Consider the following 17,900-nt stretch of genomic DNA (forward strand, 5'->3'; position numbering starts at 1 on the left):
AAAAATATGATAAATAAGATATGACAATCAATACAAAAATACGCTACCACAAATATGGCAAGTATCATATTCTAACAGTTCCAATGAAGCAATTAAAAAATTTATTGCTCAAAGTGATCTATGTATGTGTGCATTATCACGAGAATTTGAGAAAGATTCATAGGATGCTTCATTCTGTGTTTTTATTGATGTGTAATTGAGTTTGACCTAAAAAATATCTTGTTTCTTATTTTGTAGAAAGAGATTGATTTGTATACAACCTCTAAAATCAACAGTGAGTTTTGGTGGTTTGACATGGGTGGAGATATTAAGTATTGACCCACTCTTAAGGTAAATATATGTTCTATAAAGATTATACTTCTCCTTGTTGATAATATTCATTTATGTTGTAGTCTCTTACTTCGTGCTTTCTATCACTTAATTGCAATGCATTCTTCTAAACTTTAAATTTATTTATTTTTATTTGTTGATGTATTTGTAGTTTGAATTAGTAATGACATATTGGAAATAAGAATGCGACTAATACAATATACAAGTGGAACTTGTGCTTTGTTTAAAGCTTATATTTTATGCTAAATGAAATAACTAAATTAGAGTTCAATCTCAAGTCTTTATGATAAATCAACTATGTAAAAGAAGTCTTGTATGTGTTAACTAATGCCAAAAGGTTGCACCCCAAGTCATGGGAAAGCCAAATTTGTTGTTCAAGGTTTGTGTAATATGTTTCAAAGCTCTTTAGATCATGTCCTCTATTTAAAATGCAGTTGGTATTGATGTAAGAAATTATCTTTCTTTTTTGGGTAGTAAAAGAAATTTTGTTGATTGTGAAGTTTTAGCTATATTTATCATGCTGGTTTTTTTGCAAGAATTTGGACTTAAGTGATAGAAAGGACCTGTCTCCACTTCAAGAGCTTATAGGTCCCATTATTGTTCCTTACTAAATGGGTTGGCATATCCTGTGAAACATTATGTATTAGGGGAACTCAAGTAAACTAAACAAATATTGCTAACAGTATGACTTTGGAGTTTCCCTAAAGTTGCCTTATATTACAAATGTCTGCTTCTGTTGAATGCCTTTATACTTTGCAAATTGTTGTCATGCCAACCTTTATCCTTGTGGACCAAGATAATGATAAAAGCAAATGAGTGGGCATTGTTATTTCTGAATATATACCTTGTCTCAATGTTTTCACCAAATTGGCTAACAAAACATATCAACATGTCAGTCTAAGGGGCTCTTGGGAAATTCCAAAACCAATCTAATTGTCCAACAAGGTTAGCAGATTTGAAAACTATTGTATTAGATAAGCAAAAGCCAGACAAATTATGACATATTTGGCTACCCTATTCATTCTTAATTTTCATAAAATAACCCTTAAATTTCAAAATAAAAAAGGAAATAAAATTAGGCAACTTGTTTTCTACAATCTGCACTTTAAAACGAAGCCTTGTTCCCCCACAAATTTTAACACAATACATCCCACAAAATAAGCTAGTATTACAGACAATGGACCCAACATCATCTATGATAACTAATAAGATCTCACTTTTCTTTATAAACCTTAAAATCAATTCTCAAATGTGTAATAAAAAATCATCAAAATATGAAGTCAAGCCTAAACACAAACATTTAATATGCCACAAGCATGAATAGCTCAAACCCATCAAACTGTTTTTTTAGTAATTAAAATTAAACTATAACAAACAGACAAACACATACGAAATCAAAAATGCAACTACGTCAAGATATCAAAATTAAATCCAATAAATGATCTCTTCTTAAGATAAAGTAGAATTTGAATCCAGGTGAATCAAAGTTCAAAACATAAATAAAGGGATAACCAGTAAGCATAAGTCAAACCCATCAAACACATTTTTTTAGTAATTAAAATTAGAATACAACAAACAAAAAACGCATACAATATCCAGTATTGCACTTGCACCCAGATAAATGAAACTAAAATCCAAAAAAAAAAAAATGGATTCTTCTCAAAATGGAGCAGAGTTCAAAACATAAGCAAAGAGAATGGAATGAGCAGGGAGTACCATCTATGAGTCCCAAGTAGAGTACCCGACAACGACACCGATGGAACCTGCAATCATCACATGCAAATTTTTTTAGCTTAGGCCCCTTAAAAGAAGTGTATATCAAGCTTTGCATGTAAAGAGACAGAGTTCCACACCTTAGGCTTTTAGAGAGAAAGAAGAGGGGACCGTAGCCTTCGAATCATGGATTATCTCAAACTTATTTTGGCCCTCTAAATGATTGTATTTATTGTCGACGGTCGTTCCAACAAGAGGGAAAGAAGAGGGAATCGTAACCTTCGAATCATGGAACATCTGCACTGTAGACAAAACATTGGGTTGAACGAGCGGGGAGGGGGCGGCAAATTTTGGGGAAAATATTATAAAGCAGAAATGTTTTTAAGGGTAGTCAATTTTGAGTAACGCGTTCTTTTCAAAAAGTTACAGGGTTTAATTTCTTTTTTAGAAAAACAATTTGTCGATGTGCCACATCACCCGGCGTGATTACTGTTCATTCACACTGGTATGATGTATAACATTACTCCTTCTAAAATGAACAGTTTGAGTAGGCGTTTCGTAGGTGCTTGGCATTGATAAATTTATGGGGACACATTTCCATAGTGAGCTAGGAACACTCACACCCTTCGGGTGTGCCTTGGGCCACAGACACATCAACAGGAGGCAAAATGCCCATCTATTTGTACATTAAGTTTGAAGAAGATCTCGATCTATAATGAACAAATAATAGTAATAACTATGGACATAGTTCAGTACAAACCAATACAAGAAATCAACCATCCGATATGATCCTCAAACCTCAAAATCAACACGTAAAAGACATCATGCTTACTTACCATGTTCGGTGGCAAGGCAATTTGGTATGCCACTGAGCCTACTCTTTTAGTAATTTGATGGGTCCCACATGACTGTCTCTTACCAACATTATTTTGTTACGATGGCGACTAACACTTTCGTTCATAGAGCGTCTCGTAAGGCAGCATTCCAATAGTCACATAGTATCTAGTATTGTAAGCAAACCCAATTAGCGGTAGATACTTAATCCAACTTTCCCTGAAGTCTATGACACATGCCCACAACATATCCATTCACTTAATCCTCCATGCTATTGTGGTCCTTTTTCCCATCAACCAAAAAGTCATTATCCTATGAATCAAAGTCCTCAACGAATAACAACTTTACCCGATAGCTCTTTAGTTTATTCATTTAAATGCATCGAAAGATCCTCTATAATACCTTACCTTATTCATAGCATATAATCATAGAATCCATACCAATATATTATGGGGCTAAACGGTCTACTATCTGCCTTTGACTTCACCCATGTTCTAGAATTCGAGCGTCCAATCGTTCCCTTATTTTCTCAAGCCACATACACTATCATATGTTCCCCCAAAACTAAAGAGAACCAAATCAAACCTCCCCCCAAAACTCAATTCAAATACCCATTTTCGCATTACTACGTAACAAGAAAGAGGCTCTCTCTCTTCCCCAAAACTAATAAGAGGAGTATATTAAGAGTAATGTTACATACCATCATTTTATCCCCCAAAGTAGATGTGATTATTAAAATTACCATTGAATTGTGGATGAATCACTATTGAATTTTGATACAATGATAATTTTATAAATTACATCAACTTTGAAGGGATAAAAGGAGGATAAAATAATAATATGTAGCATTACTCGCAAATTAAACCTCCCCTTTCAAATACCCATTTTCACATTAGTAAACATAACATAAATATGTAACAATATAACAAGAAAGAGGTTCTCAAACACCCCTGGGAATGAGGATGTGCTTATATGTATAAATGCATCATTTATGACACAACGCGTTTTAAAGCCGTGATGGTCATGAACTTATCAGAACTCTACAGTTAAGCGTGCTTCTGCGAGAGCAATCCCAGGATGGGTGACCTCCTGGGAAGTCTGGTTTGGGGAGCCAAAAGCGGACAATATTGTGTCATTGAGGGTGGGTCGCTATAAATGGTATCAGAGCCAGGCCCAGCCTGAGATGGTGGGAGCGTGCACAAGCCCAATGAGGGACGCCAGCGGGGACGCTGGGTCCAAAGAGGGAGTGATTGTGACGTCCCACATCGACTGGGAATGAGAATGTGCTTATATGTATAAATGTACCCTTTATGACATAACGCGTTTTAAAGCCGTGATGGCCATGAACCTATCAGAACTCCCCAGTTAAGCGTGCTTTTGCGAGAGCAATCTCAGGATGGGTGACCTCTTGGGAAATATGGTTTGGGGAGCCAAAAGCGGACAATATTGTGTCATTGGGGGTGAATCGTTACAACCCCGGTCTTATATTGGGAAGATGAATAACCTACATAGAGAATATGTGATTTATTAGAAATACTCATGGGTGCTAAATTTCATATTTTTTACTTACTAAGTGAAATTGAACTTTATAAATAATTCTAAAGAAACTCCAAATTGACTAGTCCTTTTGGGGTGATAGCGCTGAGATCTTAACATTGAGTAATGCTACGAGGATGACTTATCCTCCTTGTGTCCTCCTAAATATCACGTGACATTTGAAATTGTCCTTATTACATTTTGATTTAATGGTAATTTTTATTGGACTCTTTCAAAGCTCAAATCTAATATATACTGCACTGCATCAGATATTATGGAGAGTTGATGAAAAAAAAGAAAAACAAAAGAAGATACTATGGAGATCGAGATAGATCGAAATGGCCTACCACATAATATCATACGACGCCGCCGCCGTTCACCAACCTGAAATCTCACTTTCACTTAAAAACCTGTTGTCTCACTCACTGCAAGTAACCAATCAGAATCCGACACGGCGACACCTACATCAAGGGCATTTTCGTCATTCAGGACGGTTTCACAGACAAAACAGAGTTGGGGGCGACACAGAGAGAGAACTCCGGGCTCGGCCATGGCTTCACCATCACCGTGCAAATGGTCACGGACCACAAAGAGCTACGCCACCACTAAGCTCTCCTCCTCTCTATGCAATCCCTCGGTTTTCTTTTCGTTCCACACCAGTTCCTCAAGACGATCTCGTATCACCGCCTCCTCTCTTCACGACTCTTCTTCTTCTTCTACTCCTCCTCTTCCTCCTGTTGCTGCTAAAGCCAAACAGAGAACAAGAAAGCCCGTAACGTCCGATAATTCGACTTCGCAACCAAACGCGTCGTTAGATAAGTCGGATACTCGATCCCTAAGAATACCAGCTCTGAGTTTCAAGTCCTTGTTTGGGAGGCGAGCTTTGTGGAGAAGAATATTTTTCACTTCCAAGAAAGTTAGAAGCATCATTTTGCTCAATGTTGTCACTATTATCTACGGTAAGCTAGGTTTTCAGTTGCTTTTCCTCTGTTTGGTTGCCGAGAAAATTTCATTATCGATTAGAAACGAATATTTGAAATGTTTTAAATTGTTTATTTTCCGCTATTGTTATGTTTGGCTTTATGGAGAATGAGAATCTTTTCCTACATTTTCTCAGAAATTATTTGAATAGTATCTTTTTATTCTAAGAATTCTAATCATTATTATCTTTTTATACTGGAAACTTAAGAGCAGCAAAATTATTAGACAAAAGTGGAGCATCGAAATAAAAAAGGAATGAGATGAGTTAGGGTGGCCATTCTTCCTCATTCTTTTTTGTGAAAGGATGTTGAAGACTAGAGCATGGGCAAGTCATCATTGAGGGTAGAGGTATTGTGATAGCGGAAATGAAAAAGGAGATACTCTCTTAGAGAGATGATTTGAGTAAGTACATTGAGCTTTTATTTAGTTAAACCAAACATGCAGAAAGTTAAATCTCTCTCTCTCTCTCTCTCTCTCTCTCTCTCTCTCTCTCATGTGGTGCGGGACAAAAACACTCAGGAAGAAAGTTTGAAGAGAAAGAAGAAACAGAGAAGAAGAAGACGAAGAGGGTAGAAAATAAGCCAAAGAGAAGAAGAAGATCATGAGAGGGAAGAAACAAAGGAGAAGATAGACGACAGCAGTCAATCCAAATTTAATTCATCAAAAGCTACTGAATACAATAGAAAACTAGGTTTAAATAGACTAGGGATTAAACCCTAACCCTAATCATACTTGGGCTAATTGCCCGCTAAAAATAACATAAAGCCCAAAATAAAATGAGAAAACTAGTCTGAAAAATAAACAATAAAACAAAAATCCAAACTAATAAGAAGCCCAAAAATTATTCAGCTCTCAATCACCCAATGACAAAGTTTTGGGCTGGGCATCCTCTGATGTTGACGTTCATACACGTGATCTGTGGCTTGTATTTGGTGTCTCCATTATTCTCTCGGGGTGGGAAGAACTTGACCCCATTCAGTTTAGCTCCTGGTACACTTGGTGGTACTTTGAGATCATAATCAGTTGTTGCCACGTGTTCTTGGTGATCCATGTGCAGTTTGAGTCTGGTCGGCCCTTCCAACAGACTAGGAAATACTGAACTCCTCCATCCTTGGCAAAAACAACCTGCTCATTTAAAAAGACATCAATGTTTTCTTAATGTGCTGGTGGGATGGGTTTTTGTGTAGGATCATGCCTAGGATAGGTGTAGGGAAAAGGGGGAGGTTCTTCATGAGGATTGTTTGGAAGAATGGTGTGGACGCTATAGTTCACTTTTAGCACACAGAACAAAGGCCTCAAGTCCTTCTAAAAAATCGTGCATTGAAGTCCTTATGTGGCCTTGAGAAATCTTGAAGTTTAGATGAAAGTTGGTTTGAGAAAAACTTTGTCTTGGGCCGCGGCATTGGAACAACTTAATGATGCATTTGAATGCGTTTTAGGGCTTCCTAGTTTCTTAGTGGCGGCGCTCAAACGGTTTGCGATCGGGTTTTGATCGAGTGTCCCAGATCTACTTCAATGAGCACTGTGTTCGAACTCTGTATGACCAGGCATCGACCAGACGTCTTTGTGGCTCTTTGAGATGCATATCAGTTCGAATGGTCTTCGACCAGCTAGCAACTGAGGCTCTCAGTGGCTCCTTTGTAAAACACATTAAATGGTCTCGTTCGAACCTTGATTGATCACCTTGTGACCGAACCTCTCATAAGCTCGAACTTGCAATCTTCTTGAAGTCCGCGTTCGACCGGCTAGTGACAAACATTGCGACCGAGGCTTTTTGAAACTATATTATTTGAGATGCGCTGAGACCGTGTTCGAACATCTTGCAAGTAGACTTCGATCGACAGTCATTGGTCTTCAGATTTTCAGCACAATTTTGATACTAACATAAGAACCAACTTAACACTGTAACTTAAACTTACGACCATACTAGTTTTGACATTGAATTTGCCAACACAAAACCTAACAACAATCAAGGGGAAAAGATAACTGAGTTGATTGAGGAAAGATTGATATAGATAAAAGCCTACATCTTAGGGCTCAAAGATGTAGCTTGGGATGCTTTCTTTTATGTAATGATTTGGAGGCGGATGATGATGTTGTCAGGGAAAAACCTGTAAATGCTGCAGATTTTACATATATTTTCTGATTTTCAAGGAGAAGATTTTCCAATTATATGTGTGTGATGCCCCCTAAAAGTTCGTCTCACATTTGAAGATGAATTGTCCACATACAATTGGTGGTTTATAAAGGATCTTGTTGGTGCTAAGTCCCACATTGGTTCATTACTAGGCGAGATTGAGCTTCATAAGTGATTCTAAAGAGCTTTAGTTGCAACTTGACAAGTCTTTTTGGAATGATAGTACATATGTGGCTAGCGCTTTCCTTGGTTCGTTGCAAATAGTATTAGAGTAACCTAGTAATATTATGTGGCGCTAAGGTATTGCATAGCGTTGGCCCTGATGAGGACATTAGTGATTTGAGTAGGGAGATTGTGACATCTCAGACAGTTAGTCACGCATTAAGAAAATGAATTGCCCACATAGAGTGGATGGACTATAAAGGAGTTCATGAGTGCTAAGTCTTACATTAATTCCTTACTAGGTGAGACTGAGCTTTATAAGTGATTGTAGAAAGCTCTAATTACACCTTAATTAGTCTTTTTAGAGTGATAGCGTAGATGTGGGTAGTGCTTTGCTGTGTCGTTACAATGTGTTGGGTAGTTGACCCAATAATAGATGTTATGTCAAAGTTGTTAAATTTTTTGTTGAACTAGAAGTGCACCTCTAACTCAACTTATGCTTCACTTTTTCTCTTCGCACTGTAGAAGTTCTTTAAGTTTTTGCATATAAATCATAAAGAATGTCCTTTGGTGATTTTATGGTTTACAATGTAAATGTATTTCCCTTGATTTTTTTTTTTTTTTTTTTTTAATAAGTAAGAAACCAATCTCATTAAAAAAGCGTAAGGCGCCCCTTAGTACACTAGGAGTATACAAGGAAACACTTAATTAGAAAAAAAAAAAGCGAGCGAGAAAGCCAGAAAAAGTAAAAGACAATGGGTGGACATAAGCCATAGTCCAAAAGTACAAAGTAAGGTAGAACGTGGATAGAATCTCTTCCAAGGTACGCCTGATTATTGGACTGCATTTGCCTGAGTAGCTTTGTAAGCTTTAGTTAATAGCTTATAATTACTTATTATTGTCTTCCTATGTATACTTCTTGCGTACGTAGGGGTGTTTTACGTTTTTTTTTTTTTTTTTTTATAAAATTTATTACTTATAAAAAAAAAAAAAAAAAAAAAAATTACTTACTATTGACAAAGGAAGATAAGTGAATGAACACTTGACATATTAATGGCCAAAACGCCAGTGTGTGTGTATACAGAGTCATAACTAGTAAAGGTAGGACAGCTATTCTCTATTCGACAATTACTATGCCTTAGCCCTTACCTCCCCATCATAAGTGACTCATTCATTACTTCTAGCATTGACGATTGATGGGTCACAGTTATAATAATGTTGTCTTTTTTTTTTTTTTTGTTTTTTTGTTTTGTATGTTGTAGCTAGTAATATTCCAGTTGTGAAAGAGGTTGAAGCGATTATTGACCCTGCTGCCTTCACTGTTGTGCGATTTGCATTGTCTGCCATTCCATTCATCCCATTTGTATTTCAAGCACGAGGTGATGTTCATATCCGTAATGCCGGGATAGAGTTGGGTTTCTGGGTCAGTCTGGGGTACCTTATGCAAGCCCTTGGTCTGCTAACATCTGATGCTGGGCGTGCATCATTTCTATCTATGTTCACTGTAAGTTTCTAAACTTGATCTCCTTGTAGATTAAGCTAACTGATAATACAAATTTGGCATGTTTGGGGTGAATTTATCAGGTTGTTGTGGTTCCCTTGCTTGATGGCATGTTAGGAGCAAAAGTTCCCTCCCTCATCTGGTTTGGAGCTCTGATGTCCATCTTAGGAGTTGCATTGCTGGAATCCAGTGGATCACCTCCGTCTGTAAGTGTTGTCTCTTCTGTTATCAACCGTTTCTCTTTCATACTGTGGTTGTAATACAGTTGGTGATGAAGACAATTAGGGCAAAAGCACCTTGAATTCTCAGTTGTCACTTCAAAATTATGGCTAGTACGTTTATATCTAAAATTTTTCCGCCAAACTATTTCAGGTTGGAGATCTTTGGAACTTCTTAAGTGCGGTGTTTTTTGGTGTTCATATGCTGAGGACAGAACATATTTCAAGAAGCACAAAGAAAGAGAAAATTTTACCCCTTCTTGGATATGAGGTTGGTTTATTATCATGTTTCCATGTATCTAATCCAAAAAGCAAAAAAAAAAAAAAAAAGTCAGCTTTTTAGTGTTTTTTGCATGGTTGAAACAGTTGTAAGTTTTTTCCATTCAGGTATGTGTTATTGCTCTATCATCAACGATATGGTATTTTCTTGGAAGCTGCTTTGGTGGCATCCAAGAATGCGGACCGGCATCATGGACATGGACAATGCTTTGGAATTGGGTTGTTACATTTCCATGGATACCTGCACTGTACACAGGCATATTTTCAACTGGGTTTTGCTTATGGGTAGAGGTACAGTTCCTAGTCTGTTCATTCTATGATAATGAAACATTAAATTTCAAAAAGTTTTTTCTTGTCTTTCCAACTTGTGCTTTCCTGATTCATGAAATTCTACTTTATAAAGCCCTTTTTATTAGGGATACCAAAAGCCATGCGATTATATCTAGGGAAGTATATTTTTTTACTGGTAGGCATCTTAGAGATTTAAACCACTGAACACTTGTTCATTTGGTCCTTTCCCATCTTCTTTTAGTGCCTTCATCTTGAAATGGGTCACCAGTTGTGCAGTTACTGATCAAAGCATCTACTAGCTCTCTTTCAGTTCATCGATAACGAGTGCTATCTTGAAATATTTATGGATTTATTTGTTTGCTACACCTTTTTATTGCAATTCATTTACTATAATGCTTGCTTTTAAAACTGTCTCTTCAAGATAATCACTCAACAATCTAAAAGCACGCTCTTATTTCCCATTCCAATATAATTTTGAGCAGGTCTTTTTATTCTTCTTCCTTTTGGAGCGACAACTTAGAGTCTGTTTGGGATTGCGTTAAAAAGCTTAGTGCACCCCTCTAGATCACTAATTAGGCTCTAGTTCTTGGCAATGACCTCAATCTCCTTCATGATGTCTGTAGCAAGATTCCAATAGTTGTTTCTTTTGACCATCTATCAGTTATCTCTCTTCTTAACGGTTCATTATGTTTTGTATATTAGCCAAATACAATTTGCCCAAGCTCTTGGTATTGGCTACATTACTTTGAGAGTGTGATTGGAATAAATTTTCTTTTGGTTTTGTAATTGTATTAATGCTCACTTATATTGACAACGTTGTGCCATTTTGGTGAATGTAAGGGGCTCATGGTCAATCTGATACTTTAGACCATTATGCCAGCATTTGTAAAGATGTGGACAGTTGGGATCTTTGTCCCCTGGGTTCATTATTTTGACTGAATAACATTTGAGGTTAAGAAACACATATTGATCAATGTTTCACGCCATTATTTTAAACAAATTAAGAATTTCATTTATAATTTCCAAAAGGAAAAGAACAAGAGAATTTTAATATTTGAAAATTTTCAAGTGTTGACTAGCTCCGATAGTTCACAACAGAGTATATTCTAATGACGGTCTCTCTAATTCTATGATTACATGAATAGATGGCTGCAATGCGTGATGTATCAGCCACTGAAACTGCAATAATTTATGGGTTAGAGCCACTCTGGGGTGCTGGTTTTGCATGGTTTCTCCTTGGTGAAAGGTGGGGTGCTGCTGGTTGGATTGGTGCTGCTCTTGTACTAGGTAATTTTCTATGTTCTGCAAATCATTAATCAGTATGTTTCAGTTCTAGGATACAAAACTTGATGACAAAGATTTCTGACTTTACATTATTTCTTTCTCAGTTAGAAACAGAAAAAGGAATATTTTTTCTTTTGATAAGTGAGCAAAAGTTTATTGAAATGAAAGCGTAAGGCGCCCTTACGTACACAAGAAAGTATATAGAAGAGAGCCAAAGCTGACCCGCAAAAACCCAACGTAAACCCCAAAAACTAAACCTTAGAACCCGAAATAACATCCAAAGGAATATTGTAGACCACTTCCTTGATATTCACATATTGTGTTATGCTCTTCCCAACTCTCTGAAAAAAACATCCAATATTCTTGTTATATGAAATTTCCAGTAGTGTAGAGATTTTCTTCTTCTTTATAAGCTACACGCATGCTCGCGTGCACACCCAAAAAAACTGAAAGAATGTTGTGGTTTCTTCTAAATGAGGTAGAATGTACTTACGACATTGTGATATCAATAAGCATATATTAACATAATCATAAGAGATTCTACCTAATGTTTTCTTTTCTTTTTCTTTTTTTCTATTTGGTGTGTTTCTGTAGTTTCTCATGATTGAGTTTCCCTTATGCATCTCCCACTTGGGTTCAACACAAGAACTGAACAAAGCTGTATATTCTTAACACCCTGAAAAGAAAAAGGGGGAAACAAGGGAATGCTGCAGTATTCCAGATGGATGCTTAAAGCCCGATTATTACATCTGTAATGCTAGCTCCTCCTGTCTAAAAACAACACAAACCCCTGCAATTTGAGTAACTGTTACTCTCATTTTAGATAAATCATACACATTGGCACCAATCCTTGAAACAGAAACTTCCTTTTAGTATGCCTCTTATGCTAAAAATACACTATAACATTTGAAGAAGTTTGTGACTGACTTGGGAGATATTTAGCTGCTCTTTAGAATTCCATGAATTGAATTGAAATTCATTTAATCCAATTCACGTGTTTGCTACCAAAACTAATTGAACTCGAATTCAATTAATCTAATTGGAACGGAAATGATTTGAATTCAAATTCAATTCATATGTTTGGAAAGCATTAAATTGGTCTTATTACCAATTGATTTGAGTTGGTTAACAAATGACCAAATTGCGTCAAATTGGTCTGATTACAAATTGATTACATGTCGGGTAAGAGCCTTGTTACATAATACCAAAGATATTATTATTATCTTTTCCAGCCGTACATATTATATGCTAACACTTAAGAGCATGAATTGAATCGTGAATTCGAATTTCAGTTCATTTCACCTTAATGAATCGAGTTGAATTCCAATTCCAGTTCCAATTCATTTCATCTTAGTTAATTGAACTGAATTCAAATTCAGTTTATTCATGAATTGGTCATAAGTGGAGTGTCAGCAAAGGAAGCATAAATGTCCTTTTCCACTGTGCAAGACAACAAGATGTTGCATACATACAAAACTACAATTGTTATTTATTTATTTTTTCTTCATGAAGTTTAGGAGGCAGGATTCCTACTCCCTATTGTGGAAAGCCATTTTGTTGAAATTAAAGAATGTGAACATCTCTTTTTTAACTAGTCTTACCTTTCTTCTTCAATTAAAGATTCAAGCATGACCTTATATAACTTCTCCGAATACACACTCTGGCCTTCCATTAGGCACACAATAAAACCAAATCACATAACTTTCTCAATGCAATTCGAGCTCCCAATTAAGCTAGAAAAGTTGTATATCTAGAAAAGAGCCTTGTGCCTCCGAAAACTTGTGTATCCAATCCAAAGCCTCTAGCCTCTTTTTTTGTACTCGATCGAACGAGATTATTCAGTGCATAAAGTCAAGTCTTCAAGTATTGCTCAGCCGGAAGGTTCATTCGGTATGTGATCGAAGGAGGAGGTTTCATTCAAGATATAGTATTACTAGGTCGCAAACTCTGTTGGAAAGGCATCCGAACGAAATAAAGATCGCAAAGAGGTAGTGTTGCTTGGCTGCTAGCTCGGTTGGTACTGGTCCGAATGGCCGCCAAGAGAAATTTATGAAATACTAGCAGCGTTTTGAACGGATTGACTTACATGTCTGAACACTGCTTTTGAAAACAGTTTTTTTAATGTTGTAATTGCCTTAAAACACCGAGTCTTTTCCCTGGGTCTATATAAACACCATAACACACGATTTCTCATAGACTTAGAGGCCATAATTTTGTGAGCTAAGAGAGATCTTTCATATACCTACGCCTTCTATTGTTCTTCTCTCTTACAGTTCATTGTAGACCGCATACATGTTCTAAAACCTTTAGCTACCGGAGTTCTGCATTGCTGAGGAGATCAAGTAGAAGACTGGCTAGAGTTCTGGAGCTACTGCGGTAGAAAACAAATAGGTCGCTTGTTTGGATACAAGTCAGGTTTTTACTGCAAAGGTTTTGTGAGTATGAACTAATTGTATTATTAATCTTCTATAGTGAGGACCAAGAAAGGACGATTGAGGAGCTCAAAACCTTTTTCTTCTATTCTCTTTTCTCTTGAACTACTGCGTTCCTAGCTCCCTTACTGATTAGCTTTAATGATTTCCTTGTTCTATTTTCTTCTCCTTCTTAGATGCTTTTCTTTTATACTCCCTGTGTACTTAGCTGCCTCGGATTAGTTTTATCTATGAGGAGTTCGTAAAAGGGTTTCCACTTCCTCACTAAATTGTTGTGTTTGATAGTTTTACTATTTTGCTTTTTTGTTGTACGGTTGCTAAATTTTCAATTGTTTGAATATTTTGGAAAACACATATTCACCCCCCGAGTGTTGTTTGGGGTTGATTGGGAAATTTCAATTGATATCAGAGCTTGGTTCACTTTTTTAGGATTAATCTTTTGAGTGTAATCCCTGACCCCAATTATCATGGCTCAAGCTCAATCTCTAACTGTTCCTCCATATTTTGACGGAAACAATTACGTTTATTGAAAGGTTCTCATGAGAGCGTTCCTTAAATCCCTAGATGAACGAATCTGGGTCTCAATTGGGAAGGGTTGGACAAGACTCACTACCGATATAGACTTGTAGTCTATGGATGACCTTGATGCATGTAATTGGAACAAGGGGTTGAATGCCATATTCATGGCCATTTCACCTGAAGAATTCAAATGAATTTCGATATGTGAAATTGCCAAGGAGGCATGGGATATTTTAGAAGTCACACACAAACGCACAAAAGTTGAAAAATTCTAAACTTTAGTTATTGACTTGTAAGTTTGAAAAATTAGAATGAAAGAGGATGAGTCTTTTGATGAGCTATGCCAAATTGAATGATACTGTGAACTCAAGTTTCAACCTTGGTGAGAAAATTCCTGAATCAAGGATTGTAAGAAAAATCATGAGGTCTCTACTTGAAAGGTTCAAACCAAAAGTCACTGCTCTAGAAGAAAACAAGGATATTGACTCTGTCAAGATTGAGGAGCTTATAGGTTCTCTTCAAACTTATGAACTCTCACTGCCTCAACCCAAAAAGGGTAAGTCTATTGTTTTTAAAACAATAAAGGTAGAGGCCAATGGCTCCTCTGAAGAGGATTCATTAAATGATGAGGACCTTGCCTTATTTTTAAAACGGTTCAGGAATTTTTTTCAGACCACGGAAGAGCAATTCAAGAAACAAATACTCTAAAGTTTCTGAAAAATCCAAGGGTGATTTTAGTGGAGTCTCCCAAGTAAGAAAAATAAGGGAAGAAAGGACAAGAACTCTAAATGCATCAAGTGCCATCAATGTTCGGGTTATGGTCATATTCGGGTTGAGTGTTCGAATTACATAGAAGTCCATGGGTAAGGCCATGAATTTTACCCTCAGTGATGAGTCTAATTCTAATGACTGATGATTCCCTAGATGAGGATGGGAATTACTTGGCCTTTACCACTTCCAATGGGTGCAGCCATGAGTCTAGTGTATATACCACACCCAACTTAGCTAGTCATATGAGGATGATTCTGAGGAAGAAGATTGCTCACAAGTTGCGTATAACAAGCTTTTTGAGGAATGTACTAAATTGAAAAGTTGAATAAAAAGACCTTTAAAAAGTTGAATGAAGTTGAATTGGAAAAGGAAAACTTGCTTGCTAAGTTGGATGAAAGTTCCACTATTGCTTGGTTGATAGACTTGTTTGGAGACTCGATTGAATGAGATTATTTAGTGCATAAAATCAAGTCTTCCAGTATTGCTCGGTCGGAAGGTTCATTCGGTATGTGATCAAACGAGGAGTTGCATTAAACATAAAATATTTCTTGGTCACAAACTCGATTGGAAAGGCGTTCGAACGAATTGAAGATTGCAAAGAGGCACTGTTGCTTGGATCTTAGCTTGGTCAGTACTCATCCCAACGGCTACCAGGAGAAATGTATGAAACCCTAGCAAAATCAAGTCTTCCAATATTGCTCGGCCATAAGGTTTATTTGGTATGTGATCGAACAAGGAGGTTGTTTTATTAAACATACAATATTACTCGGTCGCAAACGTGTCCGAGCTAACTGAAGATCGCAAAGAGGTAGTGTTGCTCGGTTGCTTGCTTGGTTGGTACTTGTCCGAACGGCTTCCAGGAGAAATGTCTGAAACCTTAGCAGCGTCCAAATGAGCTAACTTACTCGTCCGAACACCACCTTTGAAAACAATCTTTCAGTGTTTTAATTGCCTTAAAGCACCATAGTGCACAATTTCTCATAGACGGGCCATAATTTTGTGAGCTAAGAGACCTTTTATATTCCTATGCCTTCTATTGTTCAACTCTCTTAGAGTTTATTGTGAACCACATAAATGTTCTAAAACCTTCAGCTACCAGAGTTTCGCGTTGCATAGGAGATCAAGTAGAAGATTGGCTAGAGTTTTGTATTGCGGTAGAAAACAAACAGGTCGTTTGTTTGGATGCAAGTCAGGTTTTTACTACAAATGTTTTGTTAGTATGAACTGATGTATTATTAATGTTCTATAGTGGATTGATTTCCTGTGTTTGACTGTCTCAAAGTAGTTTTACCTTTGAAGAGTTTTTTAAAAGGTTTCGACTTCGACACCAAATTGCTGTGTTTGATAGTTTTACTATTTTGCATATTTTGATGATTGTCGTGTGGTTACTAAATTTTTAATTGGTTGAATATTTTGAAAAACATCTATTAACCCTATCTAGGTGTTGTTCGGGTTGATTGGAAAATTTCAATAATTAAACTCAAACCATTGCACAGTGTAGTGTCCCATAGGGATGATGTCAACATTAGGCCTACCCAGTTTAACACCCTTTCCCCTTGGAGGTTTAGCGTTCGAGGTCCTTTGAAGATCTGAACCCAGGTTTGAGGTGCAATTTCCAATAGACTGTTGGCATTCAACCCATATAATCTTGAATCTTTAAGCCGGAGTAATGATTTGACAATTCTCCCAAGCTTTTTTGAATATCAGAATGTCACCTATTTTTCTTGAGTGAAAATGTGCACAATTACAATGTTTGAAGCTGAGATGTATGCTACATGTATTGACCTCGTCTCTCTGCAGGTGGGAGCTTAACAGTCCAGATTTTTGGATCTTCTCCTCCTATAAGGCACAGTGAAGATGAAGAAAGAAGTGAGAATGGTGATCAACTGTTTGTCTCGGATAAGCAAAATGGTCTTTCCACGTCTACAGTCGTTGTCAGTTCAAGAAAAGATGTTCCTCCTCGACTAAAGAAGCCTCATAACTTGTAACTTCTTTTTCTAACTCCTCCCATTCCCATAAATTCTAATCCTCAATATTGGCCGGGAGATTTTTCGTTAATTCCAGCAGCATAGCATGTTCGCCTAGTCAGGTAATGCACTATTTGTCTGTTTTAGTTCATTTTTTGTTTCAGTCAATTCACTCTTGGTCTCTTGTAGGTCATTCAGCGTCTCTTCCGGCTTCTTCTCGGTCTCCTGCTGTGTTATTATGTATGAATGTTTCTATTGATCAGCTTTTGCACCACTTTCCAATTACCATCAAGTTTGGGATCATTCAAGTAAAACACTAGCGAAACTTGGCATGCTAAGATGAACGGGTCGGACTCATGAAACCTTGGTCCGTTCGTATTCCTGTTGAATTTCCAATGTTCCACCAATCGCACTCAAATAAATACATGGTTTTTGGGCCAGGGCAACGGAACTCCAAAACTCTCTTCAACTCACCATAGTACTCAATCATCAATTTGCCGTGCTCACCTTTTACAACAATACCACAGTTCTGGGTAGTATGAGTCTGTTCATACATAATAACACAGCATGAGACCGAGAAGAAGCTGAAAGAGACGCAGAATGAACTACAAGAGACCAAGAGTAAATTGATTGAAACAAAAAATGAACTGAAACAGACAAATAGTACACTGCAAGAGTCACTAGGCCAACAAGTTAAGTTGGTGGAATTAACGAAACATCTCCAGGTCAATATTGAGATGATGTTACAGTACTGGGTAGTACGAAAAATCTCCAGGCCAATTTAGGTTTTTTTGTACATATCTCATTCATAAAGCAGCCCAATTTTGAATAACTTGAGGAGGCTGGAAAACTTTCAGCCTTAAATGTAAAGATATATAGGAAAACTCGCATATACGTTTAGAATACAAAACTAATCACTATTATTCTTAATCCCTGCTTTAAGTC

The 17,900-nt window shown here is 36.9% G+C and overlaps 2 protein-coding genes across 4 annotated transcripts in view; one reads left to right on the forward strand and one right to left on the reverse strand.

Annotated features, from left to right (window-relative positions):
* LOC133853541 (pentatricopeptide repeat-containing protein At2g01510, mitochondrial) overlaps window positions 1-4,965 on the reverse strand; it is a 20,658-nt gene extending 15,693 nt beyond the window's left edge. Inside the window, 1 exon segment of the mRNA XM_062289613.1 lies at window positions 4,840-4,965. Coding sequence (XP_062145597.1) covers window positions 4,840-4,965 — 126 coding nt within the window.
* LOC133876834 (uncharacterized) lies at window positions 4,873-17,900 on the forward strand. 3 transcript variants are annotated; one of them, XM_062315082.1, is made up of 7 exons: window positions 4,878-5,372; window positions 9,067-9,197; window positions 9,278-9,400; window positions 9,567-9,683; window positions 9,800-9,982; window positions 11,128-11,269; window positions 16,789-17,900. In XM_062315082.1, exons 1-7 carry the CDS (start codon window positions 4,964-4,966, stop codon window positions 16,974-16,976), a joined length of 1,293 nt encoding a protein of 430 aa, XP_062171066.1. In that variant the 5' UTR covers window positions 4,878-4,963; the 3' UTR covers window positions 16,977-17,900. The 3 variants fall into 3 exon arrangements, with proteins under 3 accessions (XP_062171071.1, XP_062171066.1, XP_062171061.1); XM_062315077.1 differs by having other exon boundaries at window positions 4,881-5,372; window positions 8,956-9,197; XM_062315087.1 differs by lacking the exons at window positions 11,128-11,269; window positions 16,789-17,900 and adding an exon at window positions 10,465-10,703 and having other exon boundaries at window positions 4,873-5,372; window positions 8,956-9,197.

The sequence above is a fragment of the Alnus glutinosa genome, chromosome 1 (genome assembly GCF_958979055.1).
Source record: "Alnus glutinosa chromosome 1, dhAlnGlut1.1, whole genome shotgun sequence".
NCBI classification, from domain to species: Eukaryota; Viridiplantae; Streptophyta; class Magnoliopsida; order Fagales; family Betulaceae; genus Alnus; species Alnus glutinosa.